The 16,050-nt window shown below is 40.7% G+C and overlaps 1 protein-coding gene across 1 annotated transcript; it reads left to right on the forward strand.

Annotated features, from left to right (window-relative positions):
* The first annotated feature begins 51 nt into the window (after positions 1 to 51).
* fam50a (family with sequence similarity 50 member A) lies at positions 52 to 15,987 on the forward strand. Its single transcript, XM_033627973.2, has 13 exons — positions 52 to 314; positions 672 to 756; positions 952 to 1,051; positions 3,463 to 3,584; positions 8,588 to 8,664; positions 8,862 to 8,928; positions 9,186 to 9,247; positions 9,463 to 9,539; positions 10,435 to 10,489; positions 11,467 to 11,515; positions 11,662 to 11,732; positions 12,120 to 12,230; positions 15,727 to 15,987. The coding sequence occupies exons 1-13, from the start codon at positions 204 to 206 to the stop codon at positions 15,733 to 15,735; spliced, it is 996 nt and encodes a 331-aa protein (XP_033483864.1). The 5' UTR covers positions 52 to 203; the 3' UTR covers positions 15,736 to 15,987.
* Positions 15,988 to 16,050: the final 63 nt, after the last annotated feature.

A 16,050-nucleotide genomic window follows, 5' to 3' on the forward strand; every position in this document is an offset into this window, starting at 1 on the left:
TGTGGTACCTGAAAGCAACACATATATTCCCTCACTACCCAGCATGCATTTCGGCGTCGCCATTTTTCTTGTTGTGGTGCGGTGGGAGGTTTGTGTCACAGTTCAAGAAAACAAATCCGTTTTAATTCAGAATTTAACCTCTGTTTTTGTTAACTGCGGATTGTAATTTCACATAAGCGAGCGTCGAGAGCAAAGAGAGCAACATGGCGCAGTACAAAGGAGCTGCCAGTGAGGCTGGGAGAGCCATGCAGCTGATGAAGAAACGAGAGAAAGAGAGAGAACAGCTTGAACAGCTGAAACAGAAGATTGCAGAGGTTTGTAACGTTTTATCCAACACTATAACGTGTTCATTTATTAAATATTATAATTCAGCCCCATATCCTTCGTCTAAAACCTGTATGTGTAATAGTAACGTTAACGTTAAAGCCCTGAGGGCCAGCGACCTGCGGGGTCAGTGAAGGGGACACCGTTACAGTGTTTTAAAGTCCTATCTATGTTACACTTTAGTCAAGTTGAGTACTATACCAGAATGTTAACCTGTTTGTAATAAAGAGCCTATATGACATTACAGTACAGTCTCTTATCTGCACACTGTCACTCAAAATGCTTCACAGACATAGAAATGTAATTCACCTGTATGTCTGCCCTCTGCTGTGTGTGTTTTCTCACAGGACAACATGGTCAAGTCCAACATCGATAAGAAATTCTCAGCTCACTATGATGCTGTAGAGGCAGAGCTGAAGTCCAGCACAGTCGGTGAGGATCTTTGTTCTTACACATGAACCCCTCCTGTAACACCACAACCTGTCACCTGTCTGGACCAGCTGAGAATGTGATCCAAAGCATCACAGCTGAGCTGACATGCAGGGTTATCAAAAGATTTAGTAAAAATATAGCCGACAATATCCATGTGATTTTTGTTTACCTTGTTTGTGTTTATGTCTTGATCAGGTCTGGTGACACTGAACGATATGAAGGCCAAGCAGGAGGCGCTGGTGAAGGAGAGGGAGAAACAGCTGGCCAAGAAGGAGCAGTCCAAAGAGCTCCAGCTGTGAGTCATTACTGCCCCTCTGGCTAGGTGTCACACAGTAGCTTTGGTTGGTGATAAAGAGCACATGGCTCTGCAGTGGTCAGTCACTCAACTATTAGTTATGGCTGTTATAAACACTTTTCATGAAAGAAAAACATCCTCTGGTACACATTTCTCGCCACTGATTACTGCTCTCAGCAATTCTACATATATCAGACAAAACAGTGGCCCCAAAACAACTACAACACAAGTCTTACAACACAAATCTTGCAGAGAATGTGGACAGGGTTGTTGTTATGTGTACTTTTGCTCTCTGGGCTTTTTTTCATGGCTTAAGCTAGGGCCCTTTAAGGGAAGTCCTGATGCTGCTGCAGCATGCAGTATCTTAGACCGGTGGTTTCAAACCCTGATGTTGGCAACCCCCAAAATATTTCTGAGGCATCACCATAGTTAAGGAGAAGGAAAATTATCTGTTTATTGGACTTTCTCAAACTGTTGCTTTTTTTGTGAAGTATCACCTCTTCAGGCCTGTAAGACCATTTAAATGACACGATTCAAGAGGGAAAATGTATCTCAGTGGGAGCTCACAAACACATTCTAAGGAAGTCCAGAATCTGTGATGAATGATCACAAGCATTCAATTTAAAGGGATACTTCTGTAATTGTCAATCTGGACCCTGTTTTCCTATGTTTTTTGTGTCTAAGGGACAACAAACAACAATTTTTGAAATTGCTCCAACATTAAGAGAGAGAGAGAGACCGCTGTAGCCACAACAGCAAATCACGCTGCAGTGTAATCCCTACAGGCGATTGTACACCCTCAGTTTACATCCATTAAAAGTGCTTGCCACTAACAGGCTCCAGTTGTCATTGTGAGTTTCTTATGACATTATGGAAATGACCCTGCTTTCTTCACTTTTGCCGTTCTGTTTGTCATTATGTATCATCAAGTCTCGCAGTTTTGTGTGGAGAAGCTTGACTAGCCTACACGCAGCTCTGACCTCAGCCACATCCAGGAAATTTGGGGCCTACTGGTGCACCAACTGTGAGCCAAGCCTTATCACTTACCCAGCATCGGTGCTGGACCTTGCTAATGCACTTGTGGCTGAATGAAAGCAGCCAACATGCAGCAGGAAGCCTGTAACAGCAGCAGATTAAGGGTTGGAGTAGACTCGATCAAACTTTTCGTTATGTCACAAGTTATTATCATGTCCCCAAAAGTGCAGAAGTAGGACCTTGTTCAACCAAACCTCTTGGGATTACAAACATGCATAAAACTCACCAAACTTTTTTGGAAAATGTTTGTTATCAACAAAAACAAGACAAACAATACTGTAGAATAACAGAATCCTCAAAATGTTATGCCTGTCTATCTCATGGATACCATGTAATTTAGATTAACATTATCACCCCCGAACACGGCTGAGCTTCAAATATTCGCTGTCGGTTACTACTGGAGGACCACCCTAACTGTCGGACAGTCTCTCTCTGAAGATGTTGATAGTGCTGCACTTGATTGATTACATGAAATGTGATGGAAATAATTGTGTCAACAATGTCAAAAGAGAGCTATAAACAGGTGTGAAACAAGCTGCTTCAAACTGAAGCAGCTTGTTTCATGGCCTATTAAGTGATTTCTACTAATAGTTCTTCTTGTGTAAATAACCCGATGTGTGACTGAGAAGGAGACTGAATTAATCCCATGACCTTTATTTGTATCTTCTTCTCTTTCCATGTTGCCTGAGACTTCATAATTGTAACCTTACGAAGTAGATGGTGTTGTCAGTTTCTGATTTGTCATAGGCAGTTCTCAATTTTCAAAACACAAGTTTTCTTCAACTGCACTGAAGCAAAACAATGGGCCATACAGAAAGCTTTGTGGCTAAAGCTCTCCATTTTTCTATTTTCCCGATACATGAGACAAAATGGCAGACTGTCAGCTGGCTGATTTTCCATCTGTGATTTATAGTTTCAACCAATTGTTGACAGTTATTGTGTATGCTTAAAAACAAACTTCATCCCCTGTAGCTGGAACAGGATTGATTAATGTTCTGGAGTGTGTGGAAACAATCATATCCACAAAAGGAAACAAGCTTTGTCCAAAGGGTTTGTACTTGTAGACCTGTTGTGAATTAAAACTCTAGGTGCTGTCCAACCCGACCTGTCACAACCAGCGTAACAGGGTAAAGATGACAGACGCAGCTTGCCGCCAGATGCAAACAGTTAAATCAAAATTGCTGTTCTTCTGGCACTTACTCAATTTGACTACTAACAACACAGCTGCAAATTTAAGAACCTGTGTTCTGTATATTGAAAACACATTTTAAATAAAGCACAAAGAACCACTGATGATTATGTGGCCATCACTCCCGTCTGTGGGATGGCAATCTTTTGATTTTGTTTCTGCATTATTTATGCTTCTCCGTTTCCAGTAAACTTGAGAAGCAGAAAGAGAAGAAAAGAAAGGAGGAGCAGAAGAGGAAAATAGCCAGTTTATCATTCAACCCAGAGGACGAAGGAGAAGAGGATGAGGAGAATGAAGAGGAAGAGGATTGTAAGTATTGTGTGTGTAAAGCACAATGTAAAAAGAAAACACAGATGATTAGTTATAGCAGTATACTGTGCGTCCTCTGGCATTTGTTTGTCATCTGTTAAATCCATCAGTCTGATTTGTTCAAAGTCATAGCTTCAGTAGTAAGTTTAAGGTAAAGTTTGATTATATTGTTGCTTATTTATTGTGTGATGCTTTAAGCAGTACTAATGACCCTATTAGGCCCCAGTCACAGAAAGCATTATGCAGGTTGCAAAACACGAGGCTTGCCACACTTCCTTCATTTAAAAAACTGAATGGCACTAGTGAGGGGAAAAAAACACTTGCTGTGCCTTTTTACTGTTGCCAGGCAACCACAGACTCACCTCCTTATTCTAACCTTCCTGTGTAATCAATCGACCGTTTATTTATTGTAGTTATTTGACAGTAATCAGTATCTAGTTCCTAAAATGGACAGGCAGAGAGTACTTGCTGTAGCTGTCTGGTTGAGGGTGAGAGGCTGTCAGCAAGTACAGTCAGGTCCATAAATATTTGGACATTAACACAATTTTCAGCATTCCAGCTCTGTACAACACCACAATGGATTTGAAATGAAACAATCAAGATGTGCTTTAAGTGCAGACTCTGAGCTTTAATTTGAGGGTATTTACATCCAAATCAGGTGAACGGTGTAGGAATTACAACACATTTTATATGTGCCTTCCACCTTTTTAAGGGACCAAAAGTAATTGGACAATTGGCTACTCAGCTGTTCCATGGCCAGGTGTGTGTTATTCCCTCGTTATTTCACTTACAAGGAGCAGATAAAAGGCCTAGAGTTCATTTCAAGTGTGGTATATTCATTTGGAATCTGGTGAGGTCATCTCTCAATATGAAGTCCAAAGAGCCGTCACTATCAGTGAAGCAAGCCATCATTAGGCTGAAAAATCAAAACAAACCCATCAGAGAGATAGCAAAAACATTAGGTGTGGCCAAATCAACTGTTTGGTACATTCTTAAAAAGAGAGAACGCACTGGTGAGCTCAGCAACACCAAAAGACCTGGAAGACCACGGAAAACAAGTGTGGTGGATGACAGACGAATCCTTTCCCTCGTCAAGAAAAACCCCTTCACAACAGTTGGCCAGATCAAGAAAACTCTCCAGGAGGTGGGTGTATCTGTGTCCAAGTCAACAATTAAGAGACGACTTCACCAGGGGAAATACAGAGGTTTCACCACAAGGTGTAAACCATTGGTGAGCCTCAAAAACAGGAAGGCCAGATTAGAGTTTGCCAAGAAACATATAAAAGAGCCTGTACAGTTCTGGAACAACTTATGGACAGATGAGACAAAGATCAACTTGTACCAGAATGATGGAAAGAGAAAAGTATGGAGAAGGGAAGGAACTGCTCAAGATCCAAAGCATACCACCCCATCAGTGAAGCATGGTGGTGGTAGTGTAATGGCGTGGGCATGTATGGCTGCCAGTGGAACTGGATCTCTTAAATTTATTGATGATGTGACTGCTGACAAGAGCAGCAGGATGAATTCTGAAGTGTTTCGGGCTACATTATCTGCTCATATTCAGCCAAATGCTTCAAAACTCATTGGACGATGCTTCACAATGCAGATGGACAATGGCCCGAAGCATACTGCGAAAGCAACCAAAGAGTTTTTAAAGGCAAAGAAGTGGAATGTTCTGCAATGGCCAAGTCAATCACCTGACCTGAATCCGATTGAACATGCATTTCACTTTCTGAAGACAAAACTGAAAGGAAAATGCCCAAAGAACAAGCAGGAACTGAAGACCGCTGCAGCAGAGGCCTGGCAGAGCATCACCAGAGACGAAACCCAGCGTCTGGTGATGTCCATGGGTTCGAGACTTCAGGCTGTCATTGACTGCAAAGGATTTGCAACAAAGTATTAAAAAGTGACAATTTGATTTATGATTATGTTAGTTTGTCCAATTACTTTTGGTCCCTTAAAAAGGTGGAAGGCACATATAAAATGTGTTGTAATTCCTACACCGTTCACCTGATTTGGATGTAAATATCCTCAAATTAAAGCTCAGAATCTGCACTTAAAGCACATCTTGATTGTTTCATTTCAAATCCATTGTGGTGTTGTACAGAGCTGGAATGCTGAAAATTGTGTCAATGTCCAAATATTTATGGACCTGACTGTAGTTTGTAGGGCACAGGGAAACACAGGGATCTGTGTGGGTACATGAGACCCTAAAAAAGAGGGTGGATCACAGGGAGTACCACCAGTTGGTCCAGGAGCTTCGCCTCCATTTCCAGGCATATTTTAGGATGCCTCAGGGGCAGTTTGACAACCTGCTGTCAGCAGGCCCTATAGCTCCGGGTATTCAGCAACCGCTACCATTAGTTTCTCCTCCAATGTTTACCTTCTGTAAATTTGTTGTCTTGACCACCACTAAGGGCCCGCCTCTCAAAGCATCAGATTGGACAGTGTGGGGAGAAAAAAAAGACAAAAAAAGAGATGATGTGGGGCGTTTTTCTGCTCTGAGTTGAAGTTCAACACGAGGAATTCAAAGCACTCCGGTAAAAACAGCATACGCTTAGAGCGCAGAAACGCGAGGTGCATCGCTGGAAAAAAAAATCTGAGCAAAAAGCTTAATTCTCATTATAAACAATTACAAAAAGACTCCCTCAGCTGCTTAAACACTCTGTGTGATCAGGGCCTTAAACTATACACTGTACAATATATATATATATATATATATATATTTAGTCTTAGAACAAGAGAGTGATGACTGGTTGCTCTGTGTAAACAAAAGTAGATCAAAACTATGTGTCGGGTGCTCGTGGAGAATGGGAAACAGCAGGATCGACAGGAACGCGATCCAGGCATTCCAAAAAATATAGAAAACGAGGAAGGAAGTATTAAAAAGCTTTTATTGTAGTAGCTAAATCATTAAAAGAGCCAACATGTCTCAACCACTGCAGGTTTACTTCTCATCAGGGCTTTTCTGTATTTCTGTAGTGCCCACATTGCCCTCCTGTCATTATATATTTAGTCTATTGTGGCTCTGTAATAGTATTTTAAGGCAAGACTTAGATCTTTAAGGTATACCATGAATGATTATCAGTTACTGTTTGTAAACACACTTGTCACTGAAAGTAAAACCAACCCCACATTCACTCTTATTTGGAGTTTGGCCTCGCTATATTTTTATTACTTTGGCATTGTGCCTCTTGAATACCTGTTGATTATAGTCTGGCTACCTTTTTATAAAGCCCTGATCTCACCTGGGCTCTGTAGGGGGGGATGCCCATAAATGTCCTGCTCACAGAGAATAAGAAGAAACTAAGAAAATACAGGCAGAGGGCAGAGTTTCTGCAGAAAGATACACACCACACACTTCTCATGGGTCATATGAGATGATTGAGAGACTCTATTTCTGTGTGAGTCTATATAGTTTTTAGGAAGATCCTGCAGTTTGACATTTTGGGTAAGCTTATTTGCTTCCACACAGATGGTTAGATGAGAGGATTGACACCACTCTTATGTCTGTACACTAAATATCAGGAGACAGCAGGGTTTAACGCTAAGGTTTTTTTTCACTTGCCCAGTCGGGCAAGTTGGTCAGAGATCTACTTGCCCGAAGTCAGTTTTTACTTGCCCTATAAAAATTGTTTAATTTAAGCGGCTAACAATTAACAAAGACTGCAGTTATTTTTATGTTATGTTCTGTGTCAGTTCTGCTGTATTAACACCGCGTTTAATATATTTTGCTTCCATCTCTCTGCCCTGCTCTACTGTACTTTAACGCTACTTAGCTCTCTCTCTACTCTACCAGTAGACTACCACATCCACCTGTTGCACAAAACGCACACAGCAGTGTTTCCCCTAGGATGGAGTTGTAGCAGCGGAGGTGAAGCACACGCATGAAAAATAATTTTCACATGTGTGAAACTTTTTGTATGCTTGCAAAGCACAGCCTGCTGGGATGTTTCTGTGTATCTACTGGCACCAGAAGGGCTCTTTAGGACTAAGTACATACAGTACATGTGTGTACAGTATGAGCAGGTGAAATATCTGTCTAGCTTACATATGAGGTGTCTCAAGATTTAGGAACATACAATTTTATAGCATAACATAATAAAAGTAAAAAAGTCACTTGACATGCTGCTGTTTTGTGCTATGACCTATTTAAGTGCTGGAAGTTGTTATTTACGTGACGCCTGAATGCAACACAAGCTCAGCATGAGTCCCATGCTGCGCTGATGGTTATTACACACTGTCCATAACAATAACTTTGTCAGCTGACAAACTGCACCGGGCTCGGGGTCAGGTTTGGTCAGGAAAATGCGGCCCGAGCTGCTCTAGCGTGCTCACCTGTGTGTGTGTGTGTGTGTGTGGTGGAACTCCGCCGTGCGCGATACAGAGAGCAGAGGAGAATTGTTAACACGTGACCATGTAGAGACAGAAATGACACAATGGCAAAACACCATAAATAGTATATTGTTATGTTATTATATGAAGTGTCCGTCATGCAAAATAATATTAATGGGGGCTGTGGGCAGGACATTGTTACACAGCTGTGCCTGTGACTTCAGGCAGAGAGACCGCTGCATCAGAGCCGAAGAAGCACGTTTTAAAATACATTTATTTTATCAACTAGTTATTAACTTTTACTATTTTTAGCAACTTGCCTGATCAGGCAAATGAGTTGTTAGTTTACATGCCCGACCTTGAGTTTTACTTGCCCCGGGCAATCGGGCAATCCTTATTGTTGAGCCCTGAGACAGTAAGCTTAACTTAGCATAAAGACCGGAAACAAAGAGAAACCGCTTGCATGGCTTTGTTTAAAGGTAATAAAATTCATCCAGCCGCACCTGGAGTCTTGTTGTCATCGACATCAGACCCCACAAAGTCACACCTCCTGGCCCCTGCAAAATAACAGCTTGTTGTTTTTTCACTTTGGTTTTTATGCATATTAAACAAGATGCAACACGTTAGTTAGGAAATGTATCTAATAGATGTTTGACTTTGTCTCATAGACTCTCCTGTTAAGAAGAAGAAACTGGGGAAAAATCCAGACGTGGACACAAGTTTCCTTCCTGATAGAGACAGAGAGGTAAGGAAAATAGAAATGACTCTTGTTGGAGGCTGTTTTTAAGAGGCAGAAAATCCTATTGAACAGGTTGTACACTGTGTCATTTTTATACTGTGACATACTCATTTGTTGTGATACCAGTCTTCAATGTTATGTTAATGCAACATGGCCGCCTTCCGAAAACCTTACCATCGGCTTTGTCTGCTTCTTGTGTTCAGGAGGAGGAGAACCGCCTCAGAGAGGAACTCAGGCAGGAGTGGGAGCTCAAGCAGGAGAAGATTAAGAGTAAGTGGGAGAATTACCTGCTGCACACACACACACACACACACACACACACACACAAACACCCCTTGTTATTACTTAAATTCAGTAGTGTATCCATGTATCTTTAACTCTGAACACAAGAACACAGTTTGTCCACAATGTCTACTTTTAGACAAAGATATGGGAGTCTTTTTCCCTGCTGTACGTACAAAACATACATACATGCACACTCACACATGTTCTCAGTCCAAAACAATGGTGTGTATCTATGTTGGCAGGTGAGGAGATTGAGATTACGTTCAGCTACTGGGATGGCTCCGGACATCGTAAGACTGTCAAGGTAAAGCACGATAAGCTGCAGCACTGGTTCACTGTTTTCAGTTTCTGTAAAGAGACAGACCTAGATGCAAACTCTATGAAGAGCATTGATAACAGGCTACTTCTGGGGCAGTAACAGTACACATACCCATCGTTACTTTGGTCAAACAACATGCTCAACATAGGGATTACTCTCGTCATGTTTGCACTGTGTCTTTGTGTGTGTTTTGCCTGCAGATGAAGAAGGGTAATACCATCCAGAACTTTCTGCAGAGGGCCCTGGAGGTCCTCAGAAAGGACTTCAGTGAGCTCAGGTGAGACCTTAAAGACAAAAGGAGTCTCAACCAAACTAGTAATGAATTGAATGAATACACTCTCTTCTCATCGTTTGTCAAAGCCATTATAATGACTGGCCATCGTCCTCACACGATTTCTTTTGTCCCACATTTCCTCCTGTTGTTTGACAGTGCAGGCAGACTATATTACCTTAGAGAAAAATACTGAGCTGACAAAACTTACTTCAGAGAAGGAAAGTGTGTTACGCTGTAATCTTTCAGTCAAGGTTCCAAAGGTAGTCTGGCCAGTGGGTGGTGCTATTTATTTTGGTTGCCTGGATATAACATGGTGGCCTGGTCTCATTTTACAGCTAAACAGTACACTAAAATATGTTTCTCAAGCATTTGGTGGAAATAGGCAACGCAGTAACAGAGTCTTGATTCACATATAATCAGTGCTGCCTAATTCGACAGTTTGACCGCAGTTCATGAGCAGTGACTGACATGTTTTACAGCTGTGTCAAAGACGCCTCGCCTCTGACTAGTTATTTTCCCTCAGTGTGGTTGATTCTTGCAAAGCACTATGAGAAGTAGGAGGAACATGATTTTCTTAGGGGGCGGGAACCAGGGTTGCAGTTGAAAGCTCATAATCTCTGATCTTATTTAAAAAAACAAACAAACCGTGATAGATGAACACTTATAATAGAACACACTTGGCTACATACACACACTTTAAGTCTCCCTACTCAGCCTGTTTAATTTTAAACACTGCAATGATAACATCAATCATCGTTATCTGCCACAGCATCTTTGATAATATTCAGATCCCACACATAGAGGCGTTAAACACGACAAATGTAATCAGTTTTCCATCTTACATTTTCCTGACTTGTCAAAAATAATTTTTATTGGACTCAATGTCTTCCTCGTGCAGGTCTGCAGGAGTAGAGCAGCTGATGTACATCAAAGAGGATCTGATAATCCCACATGTAAGTACTGACACGCCTATGAAAACCGCAGCTCAGTTGGATTTGATTTGTTTCATTTAATAAGTGCTGCAGCAGATTCAACACCTCTGATGCGTGTCTGTCTTTACGCTCCAAGAATAACTCTAGTGGCACTGGTAAAATTAATATTCCATTAAAATTATAAAAATTCTCAAACTGATCCAACTGTAAAAATCTAGAGTTGGATTTTATTCCTATGTTTGTGTCCTTGACTCAGTGTGAGTTCAGAGGTTAGTGTACTTCCTATCTGTCTTTCTAAAGTTTTTATTTAAATTTTGAAGGAGAAGGTGGAAGTGAAAGGATATTAAAGAAACACTGTATGAAACAATTTGTATTCATGCCACGTCACATGTTGTGACTGCCACATATTATATATCCTCATGCACATGGCTATATTTAGATGCTCATTCAAATTGCAAATATCTGTATAACAATACAGTAAACCGAAAGGTAGGCTGACCCAAAATATGAGATGGATAATTATATAGTATTATAAAGTGGAAACAGGCAACTCCCCTCTGCTTAATGTTACCATGTGATAGTGTTGTTTGCCCGCTGGCACAAAGAAAACTGGATCGCTATACTCTCCTCAGAGCTTTGCAGCTGCCAACACAACAGGACACACTGCATTTTGTTTCCCACAGTCACTTTGATTCCACCATCCACTGTTTCCTGTAACTGCAAGAACTATTTACATTGATATTCTTTGGTTTCTGGGCATAGCTACTGGGGAAAACTAAAGGCCCTAACCTCTTCCTGTTTTGGTAGCACAAGGGGTGCAGGGAGAGGAGGTGCTTCACAGGATGGAGGGTGATATCATGACAACCCAGTACCAAAACTGGAAATAAGGGGTTAGGGAATCTAGAGATTTTAAAAGGATTTTGGGACAATATAGGTGCTGTATAAGGAACAGCTGTGGCACTGAAGTTTATCATACTTTCTCTGTTTGTCTCATACAGCACCACAGTTTTTACGACTTCATTGTGACCAAAGCCAGAGGCAAATCTGGTAAGTGAACACCAACAGCTTTCAGCCCATTCATACAGAATATCTTGATTAGTTTTTACATACCATATTTGTTTCTGCACAATACATGGAACAGTATGAGTCTGTGTTTCCTGCCTTTGCACACAGTTTCATCGTTTTCCCCACAGGTCCTCTCTTCAGCTTTGACGTCCACGATGATATTCGACTGGTGAACGACGCCACTGTCGAGAAAGATGAGGTGATGATTTTATTTTAAAGCAAAAACAAAACAGTATTTCTGTTTATTGATGTGTGAAATTCTAAAATCAATAGATGCATTTGGTTATGCTTTCAAATCCCATGATCAGCTGCCACACCTCTTTCTTCATGATCCAAGATGTTTTTTCCAATGTAATTTTCTTGCTAAACTAGCTGTTACTGTCCATATTCATAGCACAGGTACTGATATTACTATGAAGCTAAATAGGCAACGAAGAATACTGTGATTGTCCACATGACGGATACTTTCTTGCTCATTTCAGTCTTCATACAAAGCAAGCACTCATATCCTGTAACTTTTATTTACGTATGCACAGCATTTAAAATCAGTGTCAAAGTGAACTCAATCGTGCTATTTTGTCTGAAGTCTCATGCAGGTAAAGTGGTGCTGAGGAGCTGGTATGAGAAGAACAAACACATCTTCCCTGCGAGCCGCTGGGAGCCGTATGATCCTGAGAAGAAATGGGACAAATACACGGTGAGTTGGTTTAGCCAAATGTTAGCGTACATTACCCAGTTTCCCTCTTAGGGATCATTCAAGGTTAATCTAATCCTAAATCTGATTCTTTCAAACAAGTAAAAAGGCTGACACACATTTTGATATTGATAACAAGAGACTCACAATGTGTTCATATTTAGTTGCAAGTCAGCAGCAATTATTGTGTTGTATGAAGTTGCTCATACATCAGACATCAACAGGTCTTCCTAGTTTTCTGGAATTTAATCTCTCTGGGTGATTCTGACCTCAGTGTGATCTCACCGTCATGCTCCTCTATTGGGATAAAACCGCCAGAAAATCTTGGAAAGCTTGATGCTATTCAGGTTAAGAGTTTGTCAAGACAGAAGCTGGATCTCCAGACTGAGAGACAGAGGAGAAACAACATCCATGCTGTCATTTACTAGGGTCCATACTAGGACCTTTATTATTTCTTATTTATAAGGACAATACCATTCCTCTTTGCAGATGACACCAGCATTTTTGTCCCAAATAGAAATGTAACAACTCTCATCATCACTCTTTTCTTTATGTGATCCCCCCCCCCTTTTTCTCTTTGTATTTATACATGTGTGAAACAAATAAAATAAATAAAATTTACTATGAGGCTAGACAGTAATTCACTATTATAATCTGTCCACTCTTAAATGTAACATATTATACTCTCCTATCAAGACCAGGGCCCCATTTCAGAAAGCAGGATCAGTGAAAACTCAGTTCAGTGTAACCTTGAGTCAGTTACTATGGCAACATACTCCATGAAGCAAACCTTCTGGCTGGCAGGTTTGCTTCATCTAAGCCTGAAGCTAATCGCCCACTGAGCGTGTAGCAGGAAGGAGAGACGTGGCCTGTCTTTTTTTGAATAAAGACGTAGACGTTTGAGGCACAAATTATTCAGAGGCTGCTGCGTAAGGAGATGGTGATTAGACCCTGTTTGGATGTCTTCTTGTTCCCAGAGGTGTGTCTATATGAAAGATACGGTTTCATCTTGGTCATATTGACAGAATGAAGTCAGTATAAGTATAATTTCTCACCAGTCTGTACAATATTTTTGTGTTTGATTTTGAATTGCTGCCAAGTGTGTTTGGGCCCCATCAGATTACAGCTGAATAAGAAGATATAGCAAATTACATTATAACATATGAACACTGTTATCATATAAAAATGTTTCTATATTTCCTGTATATTAGACATGCGTTAATGCATCACATTATATAATGTCATTTCACTTCACCTATTAACACACTCTGCAGTCTTTTTTTCCATGCCACCTCACGCTGTTTAGCTGCAGCTGCCGTAATAGATTTTTATTGTTAGACATGTTTGAAGTCCACATACGCATCATTAAAATCTTCAGTTCAGTCAGGGTGAAATAAGTGGTTTTGGTGCTCACCGTGAAGGCGCTTCCCTCTGGCAGAACATATTCAGAGTTGATTGAGTTAATCCTGATCATCTGTTCTGGAACCGAAAACTCGGAGATCCCCGGCTCAGGCTTAATCAACTTGGAGATTGGGATTAGGCTCAGAGTTTGTTAAGCCCGCCTTCTGAAATAGGGCCCTGGTGGTTAACATTTATAATCAGTTAAATCTGTCACAGCTCGAGATCTGAATGTTGATCTCTGTGTTGTTTCTGTTGGAGATCATTTCCTCCATCCAGCCTGCCATGTAGTATAATTACAAAATATTATATTAAAGTTAACACACATCAAAATGTACAAATTTAAATACATTTTTTAAAAAGTGATTTGATGATAATTATAAAATTTGATTCTAGTGAAGTAGTTTATAGCATATAATCATGAACACTACAGTTAATACTATAGTAACAGTTTTTAAATTGGCATCTAGTAGCAGCTACATAAAAATAACTCGTTAATTTTGAATGAAGTTTGTCTCAGGTATAAATTATATTTGAGTTGATTTTGGTATCATATTAAACCTCTAAACGCAGTCACATTAAGCCATTATCAGGGCCTGAATTTCAGCGTGGTACCCGTGGTGCTGATTTTGCGCATCATTTCGTTGAGTCTTGTAAATCAAGCAGTTATAATGAGGGAAATTCCCACACACATTTACAGCGATATCTAATCATTTTTACCCAAGATTTGCGCTGGTGTGAAATGCAGCCTGCGGGCAGACTGGTCAGAACACCAGAATGCTGCATCAGACAGACCGACTCCCACCTCCTGGACAACGGACCTGGTCCACTCTTTTTACAAGGCTACAAGTCCCCTCTCGGCTGCTGCTCAGCAGCGGCACGTTTAGAAAATATGAGTTTTGCCTATTTCTTCCCGGTGATGCACACAGTTGCAGCAATATTAAAGTAGTGAAAATGGTCCTTTGATGATCATATTGAGGTTCTGTCACCTTGCACTACAGTTTCAATGTCTTTATCCGTCACAGACATGAAAAATCTAAATACTGTGCACTGTGCCTCTTAACAGCTGATGTTACAAAACGTTACCTTCAAGTTGCCACTCAGACTCACTCTCCAGACAGCAGGGAAAGAATAGATCATGGGGACAGGAGAGAAGAATGAGCCGCCAGAAGAAAGACTAAGGACAGTGATGCAGCGTAAAGATATGACCTCTAGAGAGGAGGAGATAGAGACAACTAAATGTGACCATGTATAGAGTTCAGAGAATTCAGAGGAGAGCAACTAAGTGCAATCTGAGGTAAGGAATAATAGAACATAGGAATAGGTGTAGTTAAACTCATAAGTAGTATTTTACCCTCCCACAACCCATGCATTATGATTTCATGCCATATGGGTGATCTTTGCTCTGTGGCGAGATGTAGCCCATCTGTACATGAATTGTGTGTGCAGTTGTACAGACAACTGCACTTTCTCTTAAGTCCCTCATGGGTGCAATATTAGAACACATCTGTTTGTGCAAGGCCTTGTACTTTTTAAAGGGTGGTATTGGAAGGAAATTAAAATTTTTGTGGTGCTGGATGTTAGCAGCGAGAGCATATTTTCCGAACAATGGCTTTTTCAAGTCCTATGCTGGAAAAAAATGTACACTCACAACCTGTGAGTGTGTTCCAAAGACATACAAGTGTTGAAAGTATAAACTTGAGCCATTCTGTCGGGGAAACAGGATAAACAGCTCTTTGTGTGGCTAATAACCACTGTGTCCTTATGATTGTTCTGCGAGGAGAAACCTCTCCAGCATGGTGGGCCTGCCAACTTTTTCTTGCATGGGCACGCTACAACATACTAGTGCTCTATCCAGATGCCTGGCACAGACTGTAAACTGGTGCTTGATGATAAAGAAGGAGCTGCTGTCATTTAGTAACACACAACAGATTGGATCAGATTGTTTCCAGAGGAGGGTGGAGGTTAGGATTAAACAGGAATATTGTAACATATGTAAGTTATTTGAGGTTGATGTAATAGTTTGATTTACTGTTTGATTACACTGTGATATGTTTCAGCCTCTTGGAGTAACTTGGTTTTGTGTTTGTTTGCTTTTCAGATCCGGTGAAACAGCCGTCTTCTCCTCTCTCTGGAATCCTTGGTTGTCAATTTCCATTAACGTCTTTCATCAATGCTTTATTAAGATTTGATGAACTATTGATTAATTATTTTACTTGGTATTTAAAATACTAATTTCCAAAAATGTATTTGAATAGCCATCGCAATGTTTCCTGTGAAAACAACCCCACATTCATTTGTGTATAGCTCATAAACATGTTGTAGCATCTAAGCTTAATAAAGTGAACCTGGTTATGACTCACTGGGCTTCAGAGTCATTTGGCACCTACACTTGGATGCTTGTGCCTTTTGTTGGAAAGATGTT

The sequence above is a fragment of the Epinephelus lanceolatus genome, chromosome 8 (genome assembly GCF_041903045.1).
Source record: "Epinephelus lanceolatus isolate andai-2023 chromosome 8, ASM4190304v1, whole genome shotgun sequence".
NCBI lineage: Eukaryota > Metazoa > Chordata > Actinopteri > Perciformes > Serranidae > Epinephelus > Epinephelus lanceolatus.

Excerpts from the sequence above, each read along its gene's own strand:
- fam50a (XM_033627973.2), top strand. The coding sequence starts at position 204 with ATGGCGCAGTACAAAGGAGCTGCCAGTGAGGCTGGGAGAGCCATGCAG. Across the intron at positions 757-951 it reads GCTGAAGTCCAGCACAGTCG|GTCTGGTGACACTGAACGAT; the intron begins GTGAGGATCTTT and ends TGTCTTGATCAG. Across the intron at positions 9,248-9,462 it reads GACATCGTAAGACTGTCAAG|ATGAAGAAGGGTAATACCAT; the intron begins GTAAAGCACGAT and ends TTTTGCCTGCAG.